A 21,935-nucleotide genomic window follows, 5' to 3' on the forward strand; every position below is an offset into this window, starting at 1 on the left:
TCAAAATTGGTATTTTTAAATAATGTGATTTTTTTTTCCTTTGGCAAGTATAATTTTCCTCCAGGAGATACTTTAACTGTATCATCAGAATTATTTCTACATATTATCCAATAGCATTTTCCTATGTGGGAATATATTTTATGCAAATAGTAATAGAATTTTATCTTCATCAATGTAATTATACATTCACTTATTTCCAAAGTAATTGTACAAGTTATTAAATTATTGAATTTGAAACATATGAGATAAAAGAAGAAAGGCTACTTAAGCATTAACCCCAAACCCAGAGGCAAGCGTTATTAATATTCTCTTGTTTATCCTTTCAGCCTATCTTCCTATCATACACATTCTGTGTTTTTACAACTTAATGCACTGGTATTATATATGTGTTATATTCTGTCCTTAATAATATATTTCATTATATTAAATAATGTATTTTGTCATATCATTAAATATTAATCTGATATCATTCTTAGTTGCTATTTATATCTTAACTTAAGCCAGATCTTAACTGTTATTTTAAATGAGTCCTGATTTTCTACCTTAAAAAAAGAAATAGTGTAACAGAGAAAAGTATTCAGGAAAAAAATCTTTGGAATTTTCCTCATTATTCATCTTAATTCATTAATCTACTTCATAATTTTCTATTTAATAACTAAAGTACTAGTTTATTCAGATTTAATATCTGAGTCCCATTCCACTATCATTATTATTTAACTGAGTAAAAAATGTTTTCTAAAAGATGCATGCCTTTATTTTTCTACCTGCCTATTTTTGAACTTCTGTAGTTTTCAGGCATTTGCTTTCAGCACTGTAAAAAAGGCTAAAACATAGCACCAAAATACAAAAGCAAATGATTTCAAAGTGGTACACTGAACTTGTATAACTTCAAAACTTTTATCATACAAGTGAACTCCGTCATGATCCTGTTTGACATGAGAATAGAATAAAAAATGTAGCACAGTTTACACTAATTAGGTTATCATTCCTGCAGTGTTAGTACCCTTAAAAGATAAACACATTTCCTCTTGGCTAAGCATTACCTCATTCGTCTTGTTCAAAGGCAGCTAGGAGAAACCAACTCTGTGCTCATGGATATGATGTGTACCATATCTACAGAAAAATAAGCACAGCTTTCCTTCCCAGATGATAAAATTCCATTAAAAGATTTACTTCTGAGGCAGCAGTTAAAGAGGAATGACTGTGGGGATATTCACATTTTCATAAACAATTTCCACTTTCAAGGGAAGGGGCCCTCTCTCTTTGTGATCCTGATGCCGAGAATCTCACAGGACTCATTTGTACCGTTCATAGCTATGGGTTCTGTGGGTTTTTCAGCTCATGCTTTACACACAAATGAGCTTCTTCATTTGTTCCTAATGACTTTGGTTTATACAAAGAGATCTTAAACTGTCCCCAGAGCAATCATTTTGCTAAAATGTTATTAGAACATCTTTACAAATTTAGCAACAAAAGGGGGTTTCATTAACAATGGAAATCACTGGGAGCCAAGGCCCTTGGCAATATTAGTGCTCACCAATCTTGTTATATTTTTGATGATGAGTACTAATAGTCTCATGAACTATACATTGATTCTTTATCTGGTACGTAAGGAAGATAAGGAATGGATGGGGTGGGAGAAGATGAAAAATCAGAGCAGTATTCTCTGGCTAATCAGCTCTGTCCTTGCTCTTCTATGAAGCCTTACGGGCCTTAAGCAATGCATACCTCCCAGCGTCTGCTAATAAAATCATTTCTTTCCTGAGAGTTTGGGGATTTGTGGCTGAGACTGAGGGCGGGCTATTTTTCAATATACCATCGAAAGGCTTCAGATTATATATGTAAACATATGTGTGTTTCATTTTCATAGTAATCAAATTGGATACATCTGCTATGCACAAAGAGACAGCTGCTGACAAGCCTGAAATTTGACCTGCAGTTTCTTGCAGAGCACATACAAATCATGTCATCTCTCTTGGTTTGTGGCTGCAGCTCCAGACACAGAATCTGCCCCTCTTCTGGACAGTTTTGCTCTCAAAGGCCCCTTTTGCCCAGGACAACTTTTGTTGGATTCCTACAGGGTTGTTTATCTGTTATTTCATCCAATATTGTATTGCTGGGTGCAATGAAGATTTCTTCTTGCTGTATGTGTGACCAGCTGGTCACACAGCAGTTCCAGAAATACACCTGGAGCCTATGTCCTTTCAATCACCCAGAGGCTGTAGTTTAACAAGTACTTCTTCAGTGCTGGTAAACAGAATGGATCTTTGTTGGAAATCTACTCTTGCCAACGTTAAATATGTATCAAAGGTGACTTATTGACTAAAAAGTAATTTAAAAAGAGAATAGAGGAGATATCCATGGCCAGTTCAACACTAAGAGAATTCCAGGCTGGATGCATTGATATGACTCTGCAGCCCACTGGTTAAACCCAGGGCTTGGTGATAATATCCTCTTAAAGGATACACTATTTTTTTATTTAAAAATTTTTGGTGGATTTTACTTTCTATCAGATGGTGTTTTATTGAAGAAGAAAAGATCAAAATTCAGTGACAGTTACCTGATTATTATCAATATCAGAAACTGATGTATCTTATTTTCCTTGTCATTAGCCCTATCTGTGACGGTTAAAATAGGAAAGTCTTTCATGTACAGATCATCCTGGTTCTCAACTTACACTGTAGTACGAAATATCCTCTCTTAGAAACAGAGTTCTCTCTCCCAAAATAGTTTACATAAAGATATTATTATATAGACTAATAAAATAGGACATGTAACCTAGACCATAGTATGGCACAAAAGTGGTATTTTCTGCTTGTTGCCCCTTTAGCCAGCATCCAGAGCTTGTACTGGCCATTTATTCCTTGTTTATTCATTCATTCATTTATTTATCTATTTTTACACAGCTCAGCAACAGCTAATAGTAACTACTGGATAACAAAAAATATGGACTATAGCTACTGACTATAGCATATGACACTCAAGTTATTTCTAAGAAACATAGTTTAATATGTACTTTTTCTTTTCTTTTTTTTTTTTTTTTGCCTTTTCTGTATTTCTGTATGCCTTTTCTACTTGTAAGCATTGATACTGGAAACCAGTTTCATAGGCAGTAATAAACCTGATTCAATGGGCTCTATCCCCATCATGCTCTTTGGTATATTAATAGCTTAGTGAATGTCTCTTAGAAAGTAAGCTTAAGTCTAACATTAAGAAAATAAGCTTTGATTGGTCAGTTGATGATTTCAGTAGACATATTATTGACATTGTTTGCCAATGTTTATATTGATCTCTTGGCCAAAGTCATGGCAATAATACAGTGTTGTACCCCATAGCCTGTAATATTCGGAGGAAAAGACTCCTTCTCTTTTCTAGCTGTTAATTTAAAGGCTCAGTTTCTTAACTTTCTTATTGCAGTTAGTAAAGATGGAGGCGGCTTTATAATCATATGCTTTATCTACCAAGATTGACACATTCTTCAAAATGTGTTGGCAAAGTTTTCCTTAGGGATTTCAAGTGTGCCCTGTGACAAACTGGTCATAAACAGAGCAAGGAGAAGAAGGTTTCACCAACCATTTTGTTGGAGGACAATTGTTGGTTCTTTCTTCAAGGGGCTCAAGGCTGTCAGGGAAGACAGGAGAAAGATGTGAAGCCCTTTGCTGCTTTCTTCTGCTGTCCATATCCTTTTGTTTCTTTAAAAATAAAACAAAACAAATTAAACAAATGAACAAAATGCTTGCCTTCTAATACTACATGCACACAAAAAGCTTCAGTCAGCAAGGTTAAAATAACTTTTCTTCAAACACTAATTACTTGTAGAAAGAGAAAAAAATAGTTTTAGTCATTTCTGGCAACCACAAATTTTGTATGATACTTCTAACAGATGCATATCTACTATCCTGATACACAATCCTCAATTTCCTGATTGTAGCCAAACTTAGTGGCTTAACAAAGTAAGATGAAGGTCATCTTGCTCCTAGTCATCCAGACATTTCCTCCTGTTTTCCAAATACAACTTTATCCACCAAGGTCCTAATTTAGAGGGGATTGTTTCATCTTGTCATCCAGAGAAAGCATTTCTTATCTGCCACATTCAAATGATAAGGGAAAAGTTTTAATATTATATTACTGAATATTACACAAAGCAGAAGTGCATTTTACCTTTTTTAATCTTGGAATGTTCTTTCAAATAATTGTGTTTTTAAAATGTGGGGAATATACTGAATTTTAAAAGAACAAATACTTAGTAAAAGATTGCCATAGCAAAGTACACATGATAGGTTATAGCTTATATATAGTCAGGACTAGTGAAATCCACTAGCATTTTCCCACTGTAACATTATGTTGGAGTCAAAGTCAAAATTTAGTCTATTTTTTATAATCACTTTTATAAACATATAGATTATAAACATATAGAGAAAGAACTTTCTAGTTACTTGAAATTTACTACTTATGTTTTATCTGTCTATTATTTGTATTAATAATTCTTCAGGTTCCAAAATTTGGAGATCTGAGAAAAATAATTTTAGAAAAAAAGTCTAAGAATTTAGGAGAATATGTTTCTGTCTTATCCAATTAGTCCTTTCAACCAGCGCTTTCTCGTCATTCTTGGGAGTACCAATTCTAAGAGCAGTCTTGGGTTGATAAGTACACTAATACTGGTAGAAATGGAAAGCACTATGTTTTTACCTTTTTCATAAGCTTTTATGTTCAGATTTTTGTTTACATATAATTTCAAGAATAGAAACAAAATTTTCATTCACAACTACCTGTAAATAAAAAACATTATTTTATTAATTCAGTCACCAATATTTTTGAATATTGTTACTATATAGTATTACTCCCTTTCAGGTAAAATCTAATTAACAAAATATTTTTGAACACTTGACTATAGTAAAGCAACATATGTCTTTATTTCAATACTATGAAGCTTTTAATTAACAGAAAATGACCATTGTTGCTTCTTTAGAATACCACTGAATGTCAGAGACATCGTCTATTGTACAGGAGTTTCACTGTTAGATGAAGATGTCTGGGAATTCATATGGATGAAATTCCACTCCACCACAGCAGTTTCTGAGAAGAAGATATTGTTGGAAGCCTTAACTTGCAGTGATGACAGGAATTTGTTAAATAGGTGGGTCAGTTAACTTTCTACATTTATTAGTAATGAGTTTCTCTGTGTGCCTCAAAGTGTGCGGAAGTTGTTTTTATTTTCCTGAATGTATGCTAATTACTCTAGAATATATCTTCTTACTGCTAAGGAAAACTGCCATGTTAACATGACTAAAGCTAGTTGACTTGAAAGATATACCTTTGTTTTGAACTAATTATTTTATATATTGTGTATATATATATATATATATATATATATATATATATATATATATATATATAAAAGACAATATTTCCTTCTAAAAAGAATTTACTCTGAAGAATTAGAATTTTACTCTAAAGAATTTTAAAAGTGAATTTGCATCCTCAAACCAGAATTGTGATTTCTCCACCCACAAGTTTTTCAGAATTTAATTAACATATTAATTAAAATGCTATGAGTTTGGCCTTCCCCCTTTTATACACAGAAAATTGTTCTCTTTGTAGTCTTCATTGAGCTATTCTTTTGAAAAATATGATAAATCATGTACTTTTTGTACTTTTACAGAAATGTTTAAGTTATTGGACTAAACATTTCCCCTCCATTCTCTCCTTACAGGCTTCTGAATCTGTCGCTGAATTCTGAGGTGGTGCTGGATCAAGATGCAATTGATGTGATAATCCATGTAGCTCGAAATCCACATGGCCGAGACCTTGCCTGGAAGTTTTTCAGAGATAAATGGAAGATATTAAATACCAGGTAGAAATTAGAAATAAGAGTTTCAATCATTTATACCTGACTGAGTAAAGTTGGGCCTTTATATGTTAGAACCAAGGTCCAGGTAATAGATTTAAGAATAGTCAAGATGGGTGTTGCCACTCCTGTGAATCTCAGAATTATTTTAGCAATTCTTTATCATTATTTGTGTATTAATGATTGATAACCATAATTATATGTGGAAATGTGGTAGTGAAAAAGCTTAGAAGTGCTACTTTCGTGGAAAATCTATCAAACTGTCCAAGGTTGAAGAAATTGTATCATAAAACTCCTGTTATCATGAATGTGTTATAGAAAAAATATGATTAAGAATCAGATATAGGGTTTTATGATAAGAAAACTTTGATTACTTCTGTGGAATTGTTTTAAATTTCCTTTAAATATAAATAACATTAAACCATGATATAGAGAAAGAACATTTGAATCATTGTATAATTCTTTTTGCTATAGAATCATTCCTGAGACATCTTGTTTCATGGTGAGAATCCTTCAGCCTCAGTTTTAGAAAATATCTCATTATGTATTTAAATACATTATAATAAGTGCTAATTTATTGCTCTGATAATCTCTATAGTATTTTAAAATTAAATTTATTATAGATCATGTAGATGCTGCATGTTCTCAAACTTCAGTGTCCCCAGTGAGCAGTTCTACTGTTCCAGCTCTTAAAAACTTACAAACTTTTTTTTTTAAAGCACACCTTTATTGGTTGCCCTCATACAAAGGAGTTCAATTTGAATGGATGCAGCATATTAAAACACATTTTCATCTACAGATATTTCATTGTCAAAGAGCACTGATGTTCTTAGAAAGCATATTGGGTTCTTTGTATTTTCAGCTCAGAAACTGGAATGATTGGAAGTTTATAATTTGCTTTGCTGTCATTCACATTATATAGTGAATAGTCAGATACATAGTGAAATTAATTTATCTAAGCATTTCACTTCAAAGAGTATCACATATCTATCAATACACAGAGTTTCTTTAGGGAGTGATTTTGTAGATTGGAGTTTAGTGGAATGCACATATAATTTTAGCCCCTACAAAAAAATGTTTGACTCCTGATACATCTTTTTTTTTTCTCACTGAGTGTCCATGATCTTTAATCAAAAGGTAGAAAGGTTAAGGTTTCAGCCTATCTACAGATATGGCAGTGTTTATCTTGACCAATAGGATTGTTGTCTTCAACTGTTCCTACTCCTTTGTCAGTCCTTGGACATTGGAGTTCATGGGGATGCTGTCCTAGGTTCTCCTTCTTGCTCTGAAGATTCTATTTTTAGTTGCCATCTACTCCTGTGATTTCAATCATTCCAAAATCTATATCCCTGAGTTGAACATTTCACCTAAGCTTTAACTGTGATAGGTGCCTGTGGAGATCCTCTATTGCGGGGTGTAGTTACAAAGCTAAGCTCATCATTTTCCTTTTGTCTTCCTTTTCTCAGTAAGTAACAAAGCCATTCCCCAAGTGCTCAAGCCAGACACTGGAAATCTACATATGGCTTCCCTTTCCTTTGCCAAATGTAACAATTAGGCTTAGGTAGTGTCATTTCAAGAATTCCTTAATGTTTCTTGAATTCTTCTTTTCTTACCTGTGGCCGTTGCCCTAGTCTCATCTCTTGCCAATATGGCCTTCTGTCTCCCTGCCTTTATAATCACACACACACACACACACACACACACACACACACACACACACACACGCACACACACACACACACACACACACACACACACACACCTCCTCCCTTTGCCCAAGAATCTCTCTGAAAAGCAAATGTAACATGTCTCTGCTGTAAAACCTTCACTCTACTGTGCCACAGTGAAAATATAAGCCCCTAATAAGTTCTCTGACTAACCCATTGCCTCTTATTCTGCTCTTTCCCACCTCACAATTTATATACTCTTAACATTAGCTCGTAGTGGTCTGCACACACCACGTTGTTCCCTGCCTTTGTTTATGTTGGTTCTCTGCCTAAAATAACTTTCTTCCTTGATGTTCCGAATTACTCTCTAATCTATAATGCCATCAGTTCCAGAAGCCTTTCCCAAGTCCCCACAGCTTAAGAGGCACTATTTGAACACTGTATAATGTTATTATTACCACATTTAACCACAACAAATGGAAATGATCTGTTTACAGTACTAGATTGTATGATGCCTTCAAGGAAAGAAGTGTGTCTTATTCATCTTTTCACAACTGTAAGCCAAGTATATAAGCAAAATGCTCTTAGAAAAATAATTATTTTCACTCCTGGACAGTAGGCAATTTCTGTAACCACATCCTCAGTACTGATGATTACTTATCTCTTTATTGAATGCCTATTCATTTTATTTTATTTACTTAATTTTTTCCATGAAGTAGTTTAATGTTATAATTCATGATGGTCATCATTTTAGCTGCCTCATTTTACAGATGAAGAAACTGAGGCTCCAAAAGCTAAATTACTTGAGGTCCCTCAAGGTAGGGCAGCATAAGAAAACCTCTTGTAACAGTTGTTGGACCTTTGCTTCTAAAAACTCAATCTTATTTTGAGTGTACTTTTCATCGTTCTGAGAATAGGATAACCCATGGTAGGTATGCTTAGCACAGTAGAGACAAATCAACAAAATGAGAAAGCTTTCCAACTCACAGACCCAAATTGTTCCTTGTCTTGGGTCATGAGTCAAGTAATTCATGCTTGTGGTACAAGGTTTATGCAATCCAAATGAACTTGATGTTTTAAATGCCCACATGAAAAAGAATGCTCACACTTTGGGGAGCCTTTTGAGAAACTTGGCTCAGTTTCTAAGCATGAAAAAGAGAAATGCCACTATCAGTTATGGCTGATCAGACCAAAGGATCCCATCTGGGTAACATGATGGCAATGCCCAAGTGTGTCTTCCTTTTCTGTTTCCTTTGTTGGGATCCTTTTCCCTTAGTGTGAACTAGGTTGCTTTTAAGTTAAAAGATATAAAAGATTTCCTTCTCAAGCCTTTGAAATGTAATAGTAGTTCCTAAAATCTAACTGTAGAATGCTCCTTTTTTGTTTGTTTTTAATTTGTTACAACTTAGACCTCTTTGAAACACTGTGAACCAGTCAGGTGGCATCTGACAGTGTCCTGCGGGCACTGCTATTTGCCCCTCTCCGACTCCCTGGAGAAATGACCTTGAATGCTCAGAGATCGTAATGGCAACAAGACACAGTGGTCAAATGGAACCCTTGAGAAGCATTCTAAAACCTGTGTAGAGCAGTATTTTTTAAATTACTGCCTATATTAACATTAAGACCTTTTTTTTATCTTTTGAGGTATGGAGAGGCATTATTTATGAATTCCAAACTTATCAGTGGAGTTACAGAATTTCTTAATACTGAAGGTGAACTCAAAGAGGTAAATATTCTGAGTTGTAATGCTTTTCTTTTATAAGTATATGAAATTGCACATTTATTTCAACCATTTTTTTCCTAACAGGTTCGTACCCCTCTTTCAAAATATACACATGCACATACCCATGGTAAGGACTTTACTCCATTATTTGGAAAGACATTTCTAACATATTAAATATTAAATGCCCACGAGAAGTTTGAATACAATGTTTCTCAAACTAGGGGCTTCCAAATCCACTCTGGAAATCTTTGATCCCATCAGCTGCTCCTCAGCTAGCTCTGTGAGCCTAGTTTAAGGTCCCCCAAATACAAAACTTTCCTGTCATAATGACTCAGTATTTGAACACACAGGACCAAGGTTTGTGCTGAGTCACAGAACTCGAGTCTCACTGCTTGGTGATCAGGCCTGTACAGAGAATGGGTAACTTGAGGTGGTAATGCTTTGTGCTATCTAGTCCGTTAAATGGAATGAATTCATATGTGTGGCATATGTGTGGCAGGGCAATATACATTACGAGTTTGTTTAAAATTCTTCTTAATACAAACACAAATTAAGTTCATTAGTGAAAATAGACTTAACTTTTTAAGGACTAGTGTCTGGTTTGTGAAGTAGGTAACATTCCCATTTTTCTCTGGTTTATTTCTCTGGAAACTTAAACCAGGTAGTTTTTTGACCATTAACTCGTGACTCTAATAGAGAAGGATGGGGGATGGGAAGGGGTAAGTAGGTAGGAGGAAGGAGCAAAATACAGACACTTTTCATTGATTAAAATGAGTTGGGCTTCAAGCATCTGGACCTTTGCTCTGGGCTCCTTGCCTCCACTGTGAAACAGAGCTGAGACCTGGTGTTGAGAATCCTGGTTTCCTCTCTTTTCACTGGCAGAATCTAATCATAGGGAGCAACAATCCCCCAGAAACATTAGCCCGGCACCACCCTGAATATCGTTTAACACGGCCCAGTTTTGTAGGATCATCCCCCACACACTATCTTGGATACTTTCACTCCATGAGCTAAGCTGTGCTAAGCTAAGTTTCTGATTGTCATGATTTGAAATTCAATTTTTATCCCTGCTATGTGCTCCTATCCCTGAAGGATTCGGTTTTGAAAGCCCCAGCGCATGTTTTACTATGTTTTTTAATAAAGGCAGCTAAATGAGAAGGACTTCCTTCATATCCATATGAGGCAGAAAGAAAAAACAATGATTGCCTCCAATTTTCTCTGTCTTTAAATGAAGTATTTTTAATTCCTTGATTTTACATTCAATACTTCGGGAATGAAAGATGCATTTAGTCACAATCTGGGCAGCCACTGAAGTGAACACAGAAGTGAAAGGACTCTGCCCTCCTTTTCCTTCCCCCACTCCTCCCCCACCTTCGCGCCCCTCCTTTTTGCTCCCTTCCTTCTCCTGCCTCTCTCCTGTTCCCTCTTTCTCATCTTCTACCCTCTCTGTATTTCATATTTTCCTTGCTTCGTTTAATACTGAGGCCATGCAAAAACATCTTTTAAAAGAACATTTTATTGACTTAATCATATGCTGACCATTTTGTTCTACATACTTCATGTACATATTTAATTTTTTACACTTGGTTTAACTGCCATTTGAAATATTCCAAGAGACCCCTATAAGTAGAGGTGCAATTTCAAAACTGAAACTACACTAGGGCTTTTATTCCATTATCCACAAAGTAGCTAACTTCCCATACAGGCTCTCCATGGTGTGAGTGATGAATCCCTTCACTGCACAGCTGCTTGCTCTGATTTTCTAGTTTGCCAACTGCTGCCTGAGGCTTTTCCATACTTTCATTATCTAGTCATCATCTGTAGGATTGGAAGCTCGTATTATTGGGCAGAATGGGGATTTAATTTGTATTGCTGATAACCCCCTTCTATAAATACAAAGAGGCTGAGGAGATTCCAGTCTTGTTCTCCAGTAACCAATGAGCAATGGAAGCAGAAAGCCCAATGTGCTCCCTTTGGGTAGGGCATATTCTTATGTTTAGGAGTTTATAGATCAAAAGGAAATCAGCATTTTTATGAATTCTGAAAACTTATTTGAGATTTTAACAATGCTCATCAGCTTTAGGGGCATTCAATAGAGAAACTTATTTTGGTCCATGGTCCCTTCCCCAAAACTGTAGCCTAGTACCTGAAAATGGAAATTTTCTTCTAATTACCTTGGTCTAGCAATTTGGACAGTATTTCTGCATGACACAGTGCACCATTTCCTTAATTTTAAACTAATGGAAGTACAGTCCTACGGAACCTCAGAGGCCCTTGCCATTACTTCATACGAATGTCTATTAAGCACTCATCTCCAGTACTCGTTTTTCTGTCTCTTGAATCTAATATACAGCACTGTTACAGGACATAGATCCTGTGTACCACAAACATCCCATTTACAGTTTTAATGCTGAAAATATAAACCTCATAATAGGGTAATAGCTAATTCAATTCATTTATATAGCTACTAAGAGTATATTATTTTTTTGTAATTTACCAATAATTTATTATGTGGTGGTTGGGGTCTGGGGTATCCTAAAATAAGAGATTTTTTAATGCTCAAATGTTTTTTTAATAGAGAAATTAACATGTCTAGAAATTTTATGCTAAGAAGAACAGGGAGCACAAACAACTCTGACATATTACTAAATGTTATTTATAAAAATGTCTAAACTTGCAACATTTTCAAATAAAAGCATAAGATGGCATAAATATTTAGAAAATACAATAATAAAAACAAGCAGCAGCAGAAAATCTACCAAAGGGCTGCAGAAATAAGAAAACTGGAATGCCAAATGCTTTCCATCTAGCCATGTCTTCTGAAGTCAGGCAGGGGTATGTGATCATATCTGAGGACCAGTTTGATGGCTGCTCTGACCCCATGTTTGCCAGAAAAGCTGCATCAGAGCACAGGCGTAAGATCCATTGATGCCAGCTATGGAAAGTGGGCCAGGTGTGTTCTGATGAATAAGCTGCTCCTAAGATTCATGAGTCACCTCAGGCTCTTTGAGCTCACAAGGGAAGTATTTAGTGCACTTAAATACTGATTTAAGAAATGAATCCTTAGAGACCCACCACTTACATTTTCTCATGAGAGTTTTCTTACAGGATAATGTGACCTACTATCTTTGTGTCAATACAACATTCATATTCAAGCCCATAGTTTGCCTTTGAGGAGGATGTAAGAGCTTTGCTTCATGTATTCAGGCTGGCTTGCTGTCTCAAGAGGCTAAGAGTATGCTCCACAGAGTCAAAATTGCCAAAGGGTCATTTTTCCTATCTGGCATATTCAGTGACTGCCCAGGAAAATATAGAATAATGAGGAACCTATTTTGGGAGTAGATGTAATTTTTTTCCTGGTTGACATATGTTATGTAAATAATGCCACAATAGCATACATGTACAAATGTACACATTTTTGTAATGAACTGAAACACAAAATTCAAAACATATCAAAATGCATTATTTGTTGCTTTAGGAATACAGATGAATGAGTCTGAGCATAAACATATAAATGCAAATGAATTATTGGATTGATCAGCTAAGGTTTAAACATATGATTCATATGCTACCATTAGACTGCCTTTTTATATGTGTGTACATATTCCAGGTATATGTGTGTGACCCAGTACCTGGGATTTTAAAGATATTCAGTAAATTTCAATCCTTTCTCTTCTTCCTCTTAGTGTATACAAATTTGTTCCAATGTCAGATCAGTTTAAAAGGTAGTACTGATAAATCTTTGTTATGCCCTGGGATTTTACATGTTTGTTAGAAAGCATAGTGATTTTCAAGTCTTGTAAAGGACATAGCTCTGAGATGCAGTTATCCATCCCTAATGCTGTGAGGCACAAGGCTTTACAGGCTAGTAGAGGATATGTTTTGGAAAACATATCAGCGTAATGTACTCTGTCCTAAGTAGCATCATATCAAGTAGCACTGTCATAAACCAGCCAAGCTACCAATGAACCAGTTTCTCGATTAATTCAGAAAAGTACAATTAATTCCATGTTAAATGCCCCTCCCCTCCCATCTTCCTGTCCCTGAGCCAATCTGGTTGCACTGCATTTCTGGGCTGGCAAGTTCTCCATGTGGTGCCCACCAAGTGATGAATCACACCCCACACTAATTACACCACATAATGTTTCTATGTTGCAAGTTGATTTTTCACATTTATCTATTAGCTTTGCAACTGGCTGATTGCCAGTTCCTTAAGACATATCACGCAGAAAGAAAACCACGAGTAGTTAATCTTGTAATAAAATCCCTGAGCATTTCCAGAGTATGTAAACTCTCTAGAGAAAATATCCTTAAAATTATGATAAAACATTTAACAATTATAAATTATGTTAATTCTCTGGCCAAATGAGTCCACGGTCCTCCCTCATTCTTTCTACATCTAGTTACTCAGATTGTAATGTCACTAATCATCTAGTTTTCATGGCATCATTACTTTTTTCCCACCACCCAATGACTTCAGTAATTCCTTGCCAGCAAAGGTAAGGGCCAAGCTCTCATACTGCTTATTTTGGAGATGGTGAAGAATAACTCTTTCTCATCAAACAAAAAGGGAATTTTAATCCTTATATGTGGTTTGTAAGGCTATTTCATACATTGGATAATGCTTCATAATTAGAACTAATCTTTTATTAATTACTATGAAATTAACTATTATGAAAAGATAAATGTCTGCTTTACTATTTATTTATGAAACCAGAAGCTGAGTTTGGAGTTACGCAAACTGTAATGTCCATTTTATTTTGCTTTCAGTTCCAAAAGAAATTACATCACACCTAATGGACTTGACCTGTCATACTGCATTTCATTACAAAGCTTGATCCACATATTAAATATACTTTCTCTGGGGACAGGGGCACTTCATTTCAAGTAGATTTTTGCTTATATATGTTGGATGTGCGTTCATTTTCAGACATGCATATTTACCACTTAAAAATTTCTTATTTCCAGCTAAAGAACTTCATGAAGAGCTATGATGGAGTAGCTGCTGCCTCTTTCTCAAGAGCCATGGAAACTGTTGAAGCCAATGTGCGTTGGAAAATGCTTTACCAGGAGGAGCTTTTCCAATGGTTAGGAAAAGCTCTGAGACATTGATACGTGTCTCATAAACAATTTAGCTCAGAATTTTGTGAGACCTGCTTTATGTGGAATGAGGAAACTGTGCTATGTGCAAAATGGCCAGATTTTCAGTGTTAACGTGTGGGAGGAAATTTTTTTTTTAAATTTTTGGTTTGGGGAGAATTGTTTATTTGTTTCATTCATTCTGTTTTGTTTCTCTGCTGAGTGTTCTCTAAAGAAACTTTTGCAAGTGAAACTAGCCATGATTGCTGCAGCTGTACATTCCTTGCTGTACAGGACCAAATATGATAGTGGTGCATGCTGTTGCAGTCAGTTTGGAAAAACATACCCAGAATATTTTGTGCATGGTTGTGTGGTCATGCCTGTGTTCCAGCATGCTTATTTAAAGTGTCCAGTGTTGTATGTGAATATATGTTACCTCTAGGATGGGCATTATGCAAAAGCACAAAGATTATCTATGACAATCAGTGTTGCAGTGAAAGAAAAACTTTAAAGGGGATGCATATTCTTAGTCTTGGGCAATGTGAGAGGTAAAATAGACCTTCAAGTGATCACTGTCACTTATTTCAGCACTTGGATTGTCTTGTGATGATAACTGTGTTGCTAACTCATTTTCTTTGAGTTAAAGCTGTGTATACGTTTAAAAAGGCATATAGAGAGTGTATTCATATGTTTATGTACATAGGGAAGCCCTATATGTATATAGTATGTTGTACACTGTACTTGCGCAAAGAATCTCTTCAGATCAAGAAAAACTTATCTCTTTCTATAAATTTCTGCAGATTTTGAAAAGGCTTAAGATAATTTATCTCAATATTATTCTTCCTGACAATTTCCTAAGTTTCTCAACTGTTACGGATTTTTTTTTCATCTACTTCCTGAACAATGGTCTATTCTACTACATAAAAATGATTTCAAACAAAATTTATGTATAAAAACTCTTCTAATTTTCCTAAGTTGTAGCCTAGCATCCTCAATATAGATTCTGTCATCATTTTGACCAAACTTCCTATTGCAGGAAACAGTTGTGTGCACTTAATAATTATCAATGCTGAGAAAGCATTTATTTTCCATCTTGTTCATTTTTTCCATCTCATGATGGGTATCAAGAGAGTTAAAAACTGTGTGTTCGTCTTTGTGTCTGTGTGAGTCTAATCCCTCATTCAGCATCCACACCTCATGTGGGTCTAGTAACATTTAATGACCTTTGATGTCGACTGTACCATCCATTGAAATGAAAAGTTACTTTTCTAGAGCAAAGCTCTTCCTTTGGCTTTGACTTCTCTGTTTTACCTGGGCATTTTGTATAGCCCTTTTCATGGCAGTACGTTATGTAACGTAAGTGCTTCTAAATGGTATTCTCACCCAGTTGGCTGGCTCTCCAACCATTGCTTAGATGCTCCAAAATGAACATATTTTATGTTTACCAGTATAAAATACCAATACAATGACTACATAAGCCAAATGTTTGTGGACCACTTACTGTTTTCTTGAGGTTTTCCACTCCACCAACTCTTCTTGCAAATCATTGAAAGAAATACATTCTAGTAGTCATTGAGAACCAGGAAAACAACCAGGTATTTTAGAAACCAGTACTATAGATTTTTTATAAGTTTGTAGTAAAGAGCAATTTCCTAATCCACAGAACAAATATCACCTAAAATTGAATTTTATCTTTTTAGAAACTAATATCTATATTCATACATAAATTTTCCATCATTTGATTAAATCAAATGAAATTTGAATAAACTATGTGGCTCTAGTAAGACGTAGTAAAACTTAGTAGAAAACCTGAAAATCATTGTACCTTTCAGAAGTGATGAAATTCAGTTAGTACACATCACATATATGAAATCCTTAAGGGATAAATTCTGAAACATAACAATAATAAATATCACACTTCTGTGCAGGTCCAAAACATGTACTATGTCACCACTGGATTCATGTGACAGAGAAGATAAAAAATTAGAGGTAGATGTCTTGCTTTGTGTCGTGAATTACTGAAAATTCTTAGTAGTTATGACATTCTTTTGAGTGAAATCATTACTTCCAGATTTGAGTTAGAAGGGCTTTTACAGTTTTTTTCCTCCCCACTGTTAATAACCTTAATCCTCTTCCAGTATTTTAGTGGCCTTGAACAACTGGTGTAGCTACAGTGTCAAATCCTAAGTGTATATTATGTGCAATGTTCAATACCTCATATAATACTCGTTCAACAGTATGGTGGATCAGTGACGTTGAGGTGGAATTTTTGTTTTACGTATTTTTCAATAATTTATCCTTTCCAATGTTCAAGATTATATCAGGATTTAATGTTTTTTAGTTGTTTTAATAGTAATATTTTCAAAATAATAAAATGATCAATGATATCTCTTGGAATATTCTGTAAATGTAGTTATAAAGTTCTATTTTCTACATAGATTTTTTATCTTTTTTCCCTTGGTCTGTTTTAGAAATCATATATATGCATGAAATAGCAAATTGTTCAAAGTGTCCAACATCTAGGCTAAAAACTTCACTGTGCCAATAAATGTAAACAGCAAAACTTGGTTTCAATTAGGAAGAACTAATTTATTTACCATACTGACTATTAAGTATCTGTAGGTAACTTATAAATAAAAACTTTTTGCCATTTTTACATTTTCCCTTAAACTTTTCTTGTAATCTTTGAGGATTTTTTTAAATACACAAGTGCCACCTCTAAGGCTATTATTTGCAATACTAGATTTATTCTTGTTTCAATAACATGGATTTGGGCTGGAAACTATAATCAGTTTGGTTTATATTATTTTTCCAGAATAATTATATCTTAGGACTGCGATTTTTGTGGTAGTGCAAAATTCATAAATATTATAGCTACAATATCTTACAAAGTTAAGATTATACCAAATATTTATAATTACATTTCATTTTCTAATAAGTTTTACACGTTACTTCACGTGACTCCTTTCAAAAACTTAATAAATTATATTAGCCCTCATAGTCTGATAAGAAAACTGAGTAGAAACATGAGCTATTTAAAATTACATAGTTGTTATTTTGGCAACAGATACAACTACAATAGGAAGACATATTTGAAATACCTCTCCTGCATTAGTTGGAGATTTTCCAAATACAAAAAAAAACCCCAAAAAATCTGTGATTAAATATATCTATAATAATTATATTATTTTTTAAAGTCTGTACTTTTAGTTCACGCGATATCAGTCAACTGGATAAAATGTTAATCAGCATTCACTTTGGTCAGCATAAGTCGCCAAATATTGGGACAAAAATATAGCTCATTGATTATAGTTTTCTTTTTTTTATCTTTTGGTGGACGTTGTTTAAACATGACCTTAACATACTGATAATTTGCTTTATTTTCCACACAAATTTATCTGATACACTCTGTTGTAACAGGTGGTCGTGTTGCAGATAAAATGGTATCTATCGAAATCAATGGACATGATATTCAGTAAAATGTTTATAAATCTATGGGAACTAAGTTATGAAGGAACAGTTTCTGTGCAACTGTAGTACTGCATTAAATGCAGTAAAGGGATTTCTAAAGAATGTTTACAACAATATATTTAATTAAAACCTACAAGCTATTAAAATTTTTAAGGAATCTTTTTTTCCAAGAAGTCAGAAACATAAAATAGATTGTTATTTTCCTCAGTACACCCAAGAGGTAACCACATATGCCAATATTAAAGGAGTAGGGAAAGTTCATATAATGAGACATGAAGATTTCCACCCCTGTTTTTTCCCCTTTATTAGAAATCACAGCTGAATTACTATTATTTGACACTAATTATATAGAACAGAATTCAATATAATTAAACAAATATTTATTGAGCACCTATTACCTCACAAAGCACTTGCTGAGAAGAAAGGGAGGAAGAGGAGAATAAGGCCTAGAGGAATTCACAGCACAATAAATATACCAACAGAGAGAAATATGAACCAATCAGCACGAGAGCAACATGAAAAATGATTACATGCTATAGAAGAGAAGCTAAATACTTCTTAGCTATAGACAGTATTTTGCATTATTTTTTATACTAGTTCTCAGAACTTTTACGGTACTTCAGGATAATTCTCATTGTGTTGTTTCACAGCTCTTAACTGTGTTTTGCAGAAATGTGTACCATTTAGGAAATGCAACATTTAGAAACCACGTAATTTAAACTTTATAATTGGAATATAAATTGGGATATAATTTATCTTTTAGAAAGTTGTTTGAGAGATTTAATCATATCATTAAGTTGCAGGAAGAATGTTTAATCTACTTATATAGAAGTATTAGAGAAAAGTAGTTTTCTAGAATGGTTTTAGCATACTATTTGTATATTCACAATGTGTTGATTTTAAACTGATCATATATTCTTTAAAGCAAGTTGAACAATTCTTATCCTAGGCAATAATATATTTTTTTCAAATTATGATGTATATGTGAACCTTTGAGTACAAAAATGTTCTTGTAAAATATTCTAAAATTCCAACTTTTAATTATGTAAGAGTAACCTTCAATTCAGTTGCTTTGAGTTGATAAGGAGGGATTTTTGTTAAATATTTTTGTTTAATGTGGTTTATATACAAGAGAAATCTAATGAGTATGTTCAAGTAGCTTTTATTTTAATTTTATGAAATTTTATTTCACTGCTTAGAAAAGGAAGTTTTAAAAGTATCTTAAAATATTAAAAATAAGCAGTTGGTGAAAATATATGGTATAATTTTAAATATACTGCCTATGTGTAATTGTATGCATTTTATTTTTGAAGTAAGTTTTTAACAAATGGCCTTACTAGTAGGCACTCTGATCTTATCAAGATTTTCAATACGTAGCACCCTAAGAGATTTTATTTTGAATATTTAGTGCTTTTAGGTTAGTGCATTGAAGATGTTTCTCTTTGGTATATTCCCAGTTCATGTACCAGGGCACTATGGGGAAAAAAAAGACCAATCCTTCATTTTGATCTGAATAAATTTTTTGTTTTGTATTAGTGTTAAATTAGTTAGAATATAGGGAAAGAACAAAAATTTGAGTCTCTACAAATGCTGGGCATTTTACTGATGTCATCTATAACTCTGTGAAGTGCTTTCAGTTCCAATTTAGCAATGAAGAGACTGAGGCTGAGTTGGGATGAGTTTATATACCTGGTGGTAGCTATTAGCTGGAATTCAAAGCCCTGCCAACCCATGCCTCATGGCTCAAATTAGTCATTATCCTTCCTACATGCTTGAAAACATAATGATTATCCATATGGACCAGTGTCTATACATCTGAATAGACGCTTAGCTCCTGCCTCATTGCCACTGGGTCAGGTGACAAAAGTGTTGGTTAGTGCATTCTGGCTTACCACATATTCCTTAGCAAGCTTACATAACATGGCCTGTAAGATTCTGAATACACACACTGTAGAGGTCCATGAAAAGAAAAAAAAACTTTTACATTAGTGTGCTGTATAGTGGGTTTTAAGCTATAACAGGTAATTGACAGCTTGTCCAGCCAACAAGCCATGAAAAATAAGTAAAAAGAGAGGATCACAAAGCTCTTCACCAGTGGACCAAAGATAAGGTTACATCTTTGTCCTGCGTGTGGAGGAGACCTATCAGTCTAGCTGAAATTTTCCTTTTTCTTAGCGATGAGGTCAGAGAAATATTTCTCTCTTTCTACTTAAAACTATATAGACGGACTGCAAATGCTTAATTTATTTGAAGTTACATTTTCCACTGGCCTGTTGCATGTAGATGCTGTTTAAGATAACTACTCTGACCCAGCCCTGCACAGGTCAGCTTGCTTCTTATCACGCACATTTTTATTATGTCATGTAAGTAAATGAGTGAAATGTTTTATAGGAAGTATTACAGTGGAGTTCAGAACATCTGCCTTGAATGTACAGTGCGTTTATTTTCTAAGGTGGTCACTCAGCTACTATCCTTTTAAACCCTACTAGGTTAACCATATTACACTTGCTCTTGCACACTAGTCTGTTCCTACCTTCACATAACTTATGACCTACTGGGTAAGAACACTTATTATTAGTTTTTTGTTATTCAATTTCATTTAAAAAAGGTTTATTATCTGCCAATTTTCAAGTGCAAAAACATTTTTCAAATGGATTTCTCTTCAAATGTAGTTTACCTTTTAAAATATTGTATAATAGCTGTATAACGTTATCTTTTAAAATGCTACCCATACATTGCCACATAGGAACACATTAGCTATTTTTCTCTGCTGTATTTTAGTCTCTTTATGTTTTGATAGTCATTGAAAACAAAGTAGGAGTATAAAACTAGAATACATTAGGACTGAAGCTTATGACTGTCCGGTTACTTGAAGCAAGAGGAGAAATTCTGCCTTTGAGTTTCGTAATTGGCTTTCTGGCCACTATGGAATTCATCAGATAATCTTTTAAAAATACTACGTAAATTGTTTTTAATGACCTTGAATTCATTCAGCAACAAAGTCTGTTTTCCTAAAGCCATTCCTCAAGTGAAGATGTATTTAAAATATGCCAAATGGAAGCACTTTTTTTCCTTTCTAATATTTTACAGTTTAGGAATAAAAAAGTAATTGTTTTTTCAGTAAATACAAGTTAGTAAAGCATTTACTAAAAAAAGTAACTTTGTGTTAATTTAGCAGATAAATGTTTTCTATGGTATGCCTTTAAAATTATTCAGTAAAAATGGAACCAGTATGTATTTGACATGAAATTTTTATTCCATTATAACAAACACTAACAAAATGGATTTTTCTAAATGAGAAAATTTATCTTCTGTGTTTTAAGCAGAACAAATTTGAATTTTGCCTCTGATAATAAAATTTTGTTCAGTAATGTGTAATTCATCACTGTCTTAATTTTCTGACATGTGCACATAAGGACAAGGTAAATAATACCTTTTGCTTTTTTATTCTTCTGTTATCACTGAGAACCCATTTTTGAAATTATAAGTATACACACTGTAGAGGTCCATGAAAAGAAATAAAAAATTACTTTTGACATGGACTTCCTCAGAACTATACAGTGCTGAAGCCAGAATAAAGAAGTATGTATTTATGCTATATTGTAAAAAAGAAAAAATATCAATCTGTCTCCTTTCTAATTATATGCTTTTGGAATAAATTAAAGGATCTGCATTTTGGTAAAAATGATTTCACCTGAAATGCATTTCAGATCACTCTTTAGTAGGTTTTCTGCATTTCACAGACTGTCAGGATCCTTGAATTTCAAGAACAGTTTTCAGTAAGAACAGGACTATAAAATATATATAATCAGGGCACATAAGTAGTACTCAAAATCTATTTTTCAATGTCTCTGGGTTTTTTCTTTTCTAACAATTGTTCACAGAATGTTAGAATTTTACTCTGCATAGTTACCCAGTTGAACCTTACTCATATTACTTTATAGAGCCATAGGAAATTCACCTCTCCATAAGCATGAAAATAAGAAATGGGAGACCCTCAAAGCCAGAATAAAAAAATATTCCTTTTATTATTGCCAGTGTAGACATGTATATGTATATGTATGTGTATATATATATGCACTGGAGATATATAGATGTATATCTCATATATATCTCATGTATATACATACAGTCTGTTCATTTCTCT

At 33.9% G+C, this 21,935-nt stretch overlaps 1 protein-coding gene across 1 annotated transcript in view; it reads left to right on the forward strand.

Moving 5' to 3' along the window:
* The window catches only part of TRHDE (thyrotropin releasing hormone degrading enzyme), a 395,901-nt gene extending 374,522 nt beyond the window's left edge, over positions 1-21,379 (forward strand). The window contains exons 16-19 of the mRNA XM_073213329.1: positions 4,970-5,137; positions 5,714-5,854; positions 9,160-9,241; positions 14,207-21,379. Of these exons, the coding sequence (XP_073069430.1) occupies positions 4,970-5,137; positions 5,714-5,854; positions 9,160-9,241; positions 14,207-14,350 (535 nt within the window). The 3' untranslated portion in view covers positions 14,351-21,379. The remainder of the gene's footprint in view (positions 1-4,969; positions 5,138-5,713; positions 5,855-9,159; positions 9,242-14,206) is intronic.
* Positions 21,380-21,935: the final 556 nt, after the last annotated feature.

The sequence above is a fragment of the Manis javanica genome, chromosome 10, assembly GCF_040802235.1.
Source record: "Manis javanica isolate MJ-LG chromosome 10, MJ_LKY, whole genome shotgun sequence".
Taxonomy (NCBI): Eukaryota; Metazoa; Chordata; class Mammalia; order Pholidota; family Manidae; genus Manis; species Manis javanica.